We start from the raw sequence: 10,008 nt of genomic DNA on the forward strand, positions 1-10,008 counted from the left end.
TATTTAACGCATAATTATAATATTATTTGTAATCAAAATAATTAAAATATAATCAAAATTTTAGAAATTACTATCAAATTTTTATATTAAAATATTAACTTAATTTTTTAAAATAATAAATATAGGTATTTAAAAAATCACACCTAGAAAAAGATAACTAATATTGAATACGATTTTAAAATAATTTGATTTAATTTAGATTTAAAATTATAATTTACAATATAATATAGTCTTTGAATTTTAAAGAATTTCAAAATTATTTTATTGATAAAGTCAAAATAGAATACTTAAAATAATTTGACTTTAAAATAAACTAAAAAACAATTTTTATAAAATATTTTTTTTAAACTTTAAATATTATCTAATTAATAAAAGCTTTTAAAAAAAGGTACTTATTCCAATTCTAATTTCAATTCTCGTAACCAAACATCTCCTTACTCTTCATAAATGATAGTCCAAAAATTATTTCAAGAATGAACCAAACTGAATACCATAACAACCAAAAAGGCCTTAACGACAGAAAATCCCAAAAAAGATTTTTTCGAACACGAGTGCACCCTTTTATGATCCGCATGGCTCGGGAATTTTAGATGACTTCACCGATGAACTCGTTGCCTTACCCGGAGGCTTGGATCAATCATAGTAAAAAAACGGCATCATATGGTTCATCTTCCCATTCGGTTCCCCAAGATTATGAAATCGACTGTGGAATCGTGCTGGCCATATAAGATCTCATATGAAGTAAAGAGTCAGAGGAAAATCGAATACTCGTTTCTTCATGCCATTGCGTCTCTAAAACCTTCACAAAACCAGTATTCCTCACAGCCCAAAAACAACATATTTACAGATGACTTGAATCGAAGTATACAATTCTATGGTTCCCTCTTGTTGGATAATTTAAAAAACAAGTCGCTATCTCAAGGCAAGATAGTGCACTCTCATTTATTAATAACTGGACTGCATGGGCATGCCTTTCTGGAATCCAAGCTAGCTGCAATGTATGCAGTTTGTGGCACCATGATAGAAGCTCGCCAACTGTTTGACAAATCGTCTGAGCGAAATGTCTTTTTGTGGAACACAATGATCAGAGGCTATACCTGTATTGGGATCTATAAGGAAGCTCTTAGATTATACTACCAAATGCAAGATGCAGGCGTACATGCTGACAAGTTCACCTTTAACTTTGTGCTCAAGGCATGTGCTTCGCTATGTGATTTAGAAGAGGGCAAGGAAGTTCATGATCATATAATCAGAAATGGTTTCGAGTCTGACTTATTTGTGGGGAATGCACTCATATTTATGTATTCCAAGTGTGGGTGTGTAGAGATTGCTCGCCAGTTGTTTGATAACATGACTCAGAGAGATGTGATATCATGGAATACAACGATTGCTGCGTATGCTCAAAATGGGTTTGCGTCTGAGGCTTTGGCACTGTTTCATCGGATGAGGATTAGTGATGTGAAGCCTGATTCTGTAACTACTGTGAGTGCTCTGCAGGCATGTTCCAGTCTAGAAGCTCTGAGAGAGGGCAAGTGTATCCATAATTTGATAATCAAGAATAGGTTTGAATTGGTAGATGTTTCTGTTGGGAATTCGCTCATAGGTTTGTACTCTAAGTGTGGGATGATAGATATCGCTTTCAAAGTGTTTGACAAGATGAAGAAGAGGAATTTGGTTTCATGGAATTCACTTATTGCAGGATATGCTCAGAATGGACGTGCCGGCAAAGCCTTGAAGCTTTTCCATCAAATGCAACTGGAAAATTTGAAACCCAACCAGGTTACCATTGTGAGTATAAGCCGAGCATGTGCTGACTTACCAGTCCTCCGAGAGGGAAAGGAAATCCATTATTACGTTATCCAAAATGGTTTTGAGTCAGATGTAACCGTGGCGAATTCCCTCATAGCCATGTATGCGAAGTGCGGATCTCTAGAGATTGGAAGGCAATTGTTTGAAAAAATGTCCGAGAGGAATGTGATTTCATGGAATATAGTGATTTCTGGGTATGCCCAGAATGGACAAGCAGCTGAATCTTTGTCCATCTTTCATGAAATGCAATTTTCATCTATAAAACCTCAGGCTGTCACAATGATTAGCGTTATATTTGCCTGTGCTCGATTAACATCACTACAAGGAGGTAATTGTTTTCATGCGTACATTATTAAATGGGGATTTGATTCAAATGATCTTTTGGAGACAACTCTTATCGACATGTATGCCAAATGTGGGAGAATTGATTTTGCACTCCAAACTTTTCAAAAAATGTCTTGCAAAAATGTGGTGGCATGGACTGCTATGATTTCTGCATATGCAAGGCATGGGTTTGCGGAGGATGCTCTTGCTCTTTTTGCACAAATGGTAAATGCAGGAATAAAGCCAGATCACGTCACCTTCACACATATTTTGAGTGGATGCACTCATGCGGGCCTTGTTGACGAGGGTTGGAAAAACTTCGAATGTATGAGTAGAGATTATGGCATAAATCCAAGAGTGGATCATTATGCATGCATGGTTGACCTTCTCGGTCGTGCTGGCCATCTTGATGATGCAGAATTGTTTGTAAAGAACATGCCATTAGAACCTAATGCTGCTGTATGGGGAGCATTACTTTCGGCTTGCAGAACTCATGGCAATATTGAACTGGGAGAACGTGCAGCTAAACACCTTTTTGAACTTGAACCTGAAGATGCTGGAAATTATGCGTTGCTGGCAAATATGTATGCTGCAGCTGGCAGATGGTATGATGCAGCAAGGATTAGAAAAATGATGAATGGAAAGGGGTTAAAAAAGACACCTGGTTGCAGCTTGATTGAGGTAAATAACAAGGTTCATTCTTTTCTAGTGGGAGACAGATCACATCCTGAATATGAAAAAATCTATGCATTTTTGCAGACCTTGAATCGAAAAATGGAGGAAGCAGGGTATGCACTTGACGCCAATTTTGTTCTGCATAACATGGAGGAGGGTTATGGAATATAAGCTTTACAGACGTAGGGAAAATCCCATCACAGTTATCAACACAATTCCTGGAATCTATATACATTTTCCAAAGAGTATTTGTGTGAGCTTAAAACTACGTGGTTGCTAAGTTCCTCAAGATTGTTAGCCTTGAAATTATTGTCAGTGATTCAAACTGTTTCCTTCACTTCAATGGCAGATCATGTTATTTTGGAGATTATTGATGATCTCAAATACAAGAACCAGCAAAAAATGGATGTGCTTAGTTCCAAGCTTGTGCATGCTACCTGATATGAGATGATAGCCCAGTTTTGAATCTCATTCTAAATTGCAGATCTGAGCGGTGCATAAAGCTCTGAGATTAACAATTCATAATGCAGGAGTGAAGTGTATTAATTTTGATGAAGGTAAATAATTTGTAAAATGATACCACCAGTTGGTCAGTAAGTATATTCATGGATCAATCGATTCAAATACTCCATAAAAGAGCAACTGATTTGCTATTTTTAACATACTGTCCATCCATACGATCATGAAAATCCTAATTCCGATTTGATTATACATCAGTACTTCTCCAACGGAAAGGCGAGGGACTCATTGTCGGTGTTCTTTGTCAAACACATTTGAAAACAATGGTATTACCAAGACTGTGGTTGAATTATTTGGTAAACTAGAAGAACTACGAAAATCAATTGATTGAAGGGTAATACTTTCTTGTTTGTCCTGTAGATTTGATTTCGGACCATTTATGATGCTAAATGTGCATGCTGCAAGCCTGAAATAGAGCACAGTCGGAAAATGCATTTAACTTGAAAAATTGGTTAGCCACTATTGTTCTTAGTACCCTGTAGTCTTTCTACATATGACATGGATAGTTGCTCATTGCAATGTCCACTTCCATTTGCACGATTTCTAAGGGAATTCTTATTGCACTGAATCTGAAGATATGGCAGTGATGCCAATGCATTACGTATCATATTCAAAAACTTCAGTAATCTGGATTTCAATATGGAAATATACCATGAAGGGGGTTCATGCTGACAATTTTGTTACAATTAACTCAATAAGATAGGAATTCCATCATAAATTGAAGTGTAAGGCAAACCAAAGAGTTCTTACTCCATCTGCTATGTGGTGCTCTGAATAATATGAGAAACAATCAAAGCACTGCTCTTGCTCTGTTACTATCTGAAATTCCTTACTCTGCGGGGCTGGCACGGAATGCTGTTGATCCTTAAAGATGATCAAATGAGTATATTTGATAAGTGAACAGTTTTAAGGGTATATCCATTTTAAAATTTTGATGGGATAGTACGAGTATTGAGTGGCAGACTAATTGGCAAATCCCTTTCAGTAGAAACGAAAAACTAAAGTTGTGATAGAAGTATAAATTTGCAAATAGATTTTCTTATCTTGTATAATACTGAAAGAAAAAATAATACAATTAAGTTGAAATATCGAAGCAATTCAAAAAAACATTCATTACAAATACTGAAAGAAAAAATATTAGTTCAAGTCAAAGTTGCCCAGTTACAATAAATACATCCCATTGAATGGATTGTAGCCAAGCCTTGTAAGGAAAACATTTTTATACGCTTTGCAGAAGGTTGAGGGAGTGAGTATTTATATAGACAAAATTTGTTTTTTCTTTGACATCTACTTCCTATGTAACTTATGGGTTACCCTAAATCGAGTGTGGGTTAAGTTAAGCTGGGTTAAGCTGGGTTGGTTCTTATACATGTTAGCTATGGCTCTATTAATGACGGGAATTTGAGTTGCAAACAAGTGTTCGAATACAATTGCGCATCCCTTTGATTGTGTAATGTATTATTATATATATTATATATATTGCGGCGCTATAAATTTCAGGTACACAACGATTCTGTTCGTCTGCTAATAGATTAATAGTTGCTTCAAAATGTGTTGAAACATAATGATTCAGCAAACTAAACGAGGATATAACGCCAGTTGATGCTCTCTCTCTCTCTGTATATATAGCCAACAAAATATGCTCAATCTTCTAATATACCACTTCTTATAAGGCTCTTTCTACGTCCGGGTTCATCTTTCTCTTATTCTTACCAAAAAGAACATATTCGAATGCTTTACTAGATAGTTCTGCTGCAGCTGATATGAGGTCATCAGCGGTTTTCTAATGAAGAGATTTTTTTCTTCAGAACATATGATTGCAAATGTCAAAACCTATGCTTCCCTCTTGCAAGCGTCCATAAAAAACAGAATAGTCCGCCACGGGATTCAGCTTCACGCCCAACTAATCATCACTGGGTTATACCAACATGGTATTCTGGGAATCAAACTTTCTGCCATGTATGCTATCTGCGGGAAAATGGTTGAAGCGCGTCAAGTATTTGACAAAATGTCTCAACGAAATGCCTTCTTATATAATATGATGATCAGAGGGTATGCCTGCAATGGGCTCTGTGAAGAGGCTCTTCTACTATATTATGAAATGATACAGACGGGCATACAGCCAGACAAGCTCACATTTCCCTTTCTGCTCAAAGCGTGTGCATCCTTATCTGCGCTAGAGGAGGGCAAAGAAATTCATAATCAGGTCATTGATGCAGGACTTGAGTCTGATATTTTTGTGGGAAATACTCTTGTAGCCATGTATGCTAAGTGTGGAAAACCTGAAGTTGCTCGTCAATTGTTTGACAATATGTGTACGAAAAATGTAGTATCATGGAATGCTTTGATTGCAGGGTATGCACATAGTGGATGTGCCAGTGAGGCTTTAAAACTTTTTAATGATATGCAGCAGCAAAACATGAAACCCGACCAGGCAACAATTGTGTCTGTGCTCTCGGCTTGTGCCATGCTATCAGCTCTTCAAGAAGGCAAGAATGTTCATTATTACATTATTCAGAATAGATTTGAGTCGAGTCCTCTTGTTATGACTTCTCTTATAGACATGTACGCCAGTTGTGGGGATATAGCTGCTGCACGTGAATTGTTAGGAACTAATAAAAATTATGTTCCGTCATGGAATGCAATGGTTGCTGGGTACACGCAGAATGGGCAAGCCGCGGAAGCACTGTTTCTGTTTCAGAGTATGCAACTAGAATGTGTGATTCCCGATCGTGCAACAATTTTGAGTGTTGTAACTGCATGTGGTGAATTAGCGGCTCTACATCCGGGCAGGGAAATCCACGCCTACATTGTTAAAACAAAATTTGATTTGAATATCTACGTAGGGAATTCTCTTGTTACAATGTATACCAAGTGTAAACGATTAGATATTGCTCGTCAAGTGTTCGGAAAGATGCCAAAAAGAAACGTTGTTACATGGAATGCAATGATTGCAGGGTATGCCCGAAATGGCAGTTCTAATGAGGCTCTGAAACTCGTCAACGAGATGAAATTGGCAGATATGGCTCCTAACCAAGTATCTCTTCCAAGTGCTCTCCAGGCATGTGCTAACCTCTCAGCTTTGCAGCAGGGTAGGGAGATTCACGGTTATATAATCAAATACAGTCTTCCATCAGATGTTTTTGTGCAGAATTCTCTAATTGACATGTACGCTAAATGTGGGAATGTAGATATTGCAAGGAAAGTCTTTGATAATATAAGTAAAAGAGATGTGGTCATATGGACTGCCATGATTTCAGGGTATGCACAGAATGGAATCGCCAATGAGGCTCTGGCACTTTTTCATCAAATGGAACTAGAAGACATGCAACCAAACCAGGCAACGATTTCTAGCGTGCTCCGTGCCTGTGCTGACTTAGCTGCTCTGCAACAGGGCAAGGACATCCATGAGTACGTTATTGAAAAACAATTTGAATCAGATCTATCCGTGGGAAATTCCCTTTTGGCAATGTATGCCAAATGTGGAAGTATACAGGTTGCACGTCAAGTGTTTGACAAAATGCCCAAACGAGATGTAATCTCATGGACTGCAATGATTGCAGGGTATGGAATGCATGGCCATGGAAACGAGGCCCTTGCTATGTTTTCACAAATGCGTCAAGCAGGCATAAAGCCAGATTACATAACGTTCACTTGTGTTTTGTATGCTTGCAGCCATTCAGGCCTGGTGGACCAAGGTCGACAAGTCTTTGATTCTATGAGTCAAGATTATTGCATGACTCCCAACATTGAACAATACGAGTGCATGATTGATCTTCTTGGTCGTGCTGGGCATTTATTTGAAGCCAAACAACTTATTGAGAATATGCCCTTGCAACCTAGTGCTGATGTATGGGCCGCTCTGCTTGGTACTAGTAGAATTCACTGCCATGTTGACATTGCAGAATATGCAGCAAAACACCTTTTTGAGATCGAGCCTGAAAATGCTGTAAATTATGTACTGTTATCAAATGTCTATGCAGCAGCTGGTAGATGGGCTGACGTAAACACGTTGAGAACTATAATGAGAGATAAGGGAATGAGAAAGACTCCAGGATGTAGCTTCGTTGAGGTTGATAAGAAGGTTCACATGTTCCTTGCGGGAGACAGATCACATCCTCAAACAGAGGAAATTTACTCAGCTCTAGAGAACTTGGCTGGGGAGATGAAGACAGCTGGGTATGTTCCTGACACAAATTTTGTGCTACATGATGTGGAGGAGGAGATGAAGGAGCATATGCTTTGCATACATAGTGAGAAGTTGGCTATTGCTTTTGCCCTTATCAACACAAGCTCTGGCATCCCCATTCGCATCACAAAGAATCTTCGTGTGTGTGGCGATTGCCACAAGGCCACTAAGTTTATATCCAAGATTGTGAGGAGAGAAATTATCGTCAGGGATGCTAACCGTTTCCACCTTTTCAAGGAGGGAACGTGTTCTTGTGGAGATTATTGGTAGCATTGAATTCCATTCAGAACAAGCAGTCATCAAACAGTTGTATACTTTGAAATTTTGCAATTTCTTTTGGGAGATGGATGTCATGCTGGGAGCAACGAAACCGTGGTGAGCTTATCTTATGAAAATAGACAAGCTTATGAAATTAGAAAAGCTTATGAAATGAAAGGGTTCTAATGAATGATGTTTACGAGACCACCAGTTTAAGGGACCAAAAGGTCAGTTAAGCAGTTCACTGTGATTTTTTCAAGTTGTTCTTTTTATTGTGGATCTATATTAGAAAGTTACCTATTTTGTGTAATCTTGACTCTTCAAAAAGTTCCTTCATGCTGCTCACCTATAGACTATCCTTGTATTATGAACCATACTTCATACAGATGTGCATTTAATGGAACATATAGAAATGAGGAAGCCATCCAAATGGAGCCCTATACTAAACATTCCAATAGAATTGGCAAATATTTGTGTTTGGTCACCAGCAATCTGGGTTGGATGAATGCACTGAAAATAAATGCAATTCTTTTCTCTGAAGTTATTACAGAGTGTCTGCTTTGGAGGATACTTACTACAGATGCATTTAACATGTGCAATGCAAGTTTCACCTGGTTAATCCTTGTGAGGCAGCTTCCCTAAGCTGAAATGCAGTCAGCGAGACCATTGCTTGGCTTTCCATCTTTTGAATGAAATTTGTCTTTATAAATTTGTGAAAACATTAAGTATAATTATGTCTCTGTAAATACATGGGACAAGGAGTTGAAGGAACCTAAGGGGTTAAGGTTCGCAACTAATCTATTTAAGCTAGGCAATACAGAGATACAATTTTATTTTTCTTTTGTAGTTGGTTGTTTTACTGGAAAAGAATAAATATCTAGTTAGTGTTATCTAGTGTTTACTTCCCTCAATGTTAAGACAAAGGAGAGGGAGAGGAAGAGGGAGAGGGAGTTAAGCTAGGCAATACAAAGATACAATTTTATTTTTGTTTTGTAGTTAGTTGTTTTACTAGAAAAGAAGAAATATCTAGTTAGCGTTATCTAGTTTTTACTTCCCTCAATGCTAAAACAAGGGAGAGGGAGAGGGAGAGGGAGGAGTATTAATTAGATTTAAAAAAAATAGATATTAAAAATTGGAAAAGAAGAAAAGAGAAGAGAATCAGGTATTTGGCTCATGTGTTGGTTCAATTAATAGATAAGGATGGGTTACGTGCAACTTTTCTCTTTTCTTTGCTAAATAATTGGTCCTTCTGACTTTTTAACACTCTTCTGTGTTTAATAAATTTTTACTCCTCTTTAAGTTTAAGAGAATCATAGGCCTAAAAATAAATTGAAGTAGCTCACTAGCCATAATACCATTGTGGCACACTGTTTTCCATAACACACAAAGATGCATTGTTGTCCACAGTTAATTAGAACTCCAATATCAAGCGAAAATTTGCATCGGTCTACATGTAGAACACTAACCACACACAACAAGAGAATACCAATTGTGGTAGAAGTGCATAGAAAACCAAAAATCACTCTAAACTAATGAATTCAAGGAAAATAGTGAAATAACAATATAAAGTGGAAGAATATGAAACCTTTGTGCATTAGAGGCTTTGAATACCTATATTGGGGCATAGAAAATGTGTGTGAGATTACAAAGGATCCTACCATAATAGTCAAACCCCTAGAGTGGCCTTAAACCTCCATGGAAGGTCAATCAAGGAATGCGATTGGATAGCTAATCTAAGAATGTTAAGTTCCCATTCTACAAGGATTAAGACCCTATTGAGTCTTGGTGAGAATGAAAAGGTGATGGAGCTTTCAAAGTCAACATTGATGCTCTGAATAAAAAATAAACTTTCACTAATCATAGTAAATAACATGAATGAAACAAAAAGCTTAAACATCATCACTCATACCCTCAAGAATGGAGACAACACCCTCTATAATAACAAGGTATGCCATGAAGAATGGCAATAGCTCATGAAAGACAATATTGGAATCATGATAGTGATATTTAAGAGCTCGAGAGTGTTGGAAAATGTGGTGTAGAGTTTTCTATTCACTTTAAAAAAGAGAGAATGCAATTAGAGAGATTAGTAGTTTAACTATGTAATCTCTACTATTCGGATTTTTGAGATGTAGATAGCTCAGTATGTTTTGACCTTGATTCGAGAAATGTTGAGTTATGTTGGTTTTGCTCTCAAGTGCCTGTTCTTTGCTCCACTTTAGTGCATGTTTCAT

At 37.3% G+C, this 10,008-nt stretch overlaps 1 protein-coding gene and 1 pseudogene across 2 annotated transcripts; both read left to right on the plus strand.

Annotated features, from left to right (window-relative positions):
• Positions 1–423: 423 nt before the first annotated feature.
• On the plus strand, positions 424–3,954 carry LOC149553513 (pentatricopeptide repeat-containing protein At5g39350-like). Its single transcript, XM_089788936.1, has 2 exons — positions 424–2,814; positions 2,893–3,954. The coding sequence occupies exons 1-2, from the start codon at positions 661–663 to the stop codon at positions 2,977–2,979; spliced, it is 2,241 nt and encodes a 746-aa protein (XP_089645062.1). The 5' UTR covers positions 424–660; the 3' UTR covers positions 2,980–3,954.
• Positions 3,955–4,486: 532 nt separating this feature from the next.
• Positions 4,487–8,664, plus strand: LOC149553514 (putative pentatricopeptide repeat-containing protein At3g13770, mitochondrial pseudogene; annotated as a pseudogene). The gene has a single exon (XR_016353080.1). The product of XR_016353080.1 is annotated as a putative pentatricopeptide repeat-containing protein At3g13770, mitochondrial pseudogene (transcript).
• Positions 8,665–10,008: the final 1,344 nt, after the last annotated feature.

Source organism: Cupressus sempervirens, chromosome 6 (genome assembly GCF_028749045.1).
Source record: "Cupressus sempervirens isolate cs-2001-9-10 chromosome 6, ASM2874904v1, whole genome shotgun sequence".
Lineage (NCBI taxonomy): Eukaryota > Viridiplantae > Streptophyta > Pinopsida > Cupressales > Cupressaceae > Cupressus > Cupressus sempervirens.

Excerpts from the sequence above, each read along its gene's own strand:
- LOC149553513 (XM_089788936.1), top strand. The coding sequence starts at position 661 with ATGGTTCATCTTCCCATTCGGTTCCCCAAGATTATGAAATCGACTGTG. Across the intron at positions 2,815-2,892 it reads CTGGTTGCAGCTTGATTGAG|ACCTTGAATCGAAAAATGGA; the intron begins GTAAATAACAAG and ends GCATTTTTGCAG.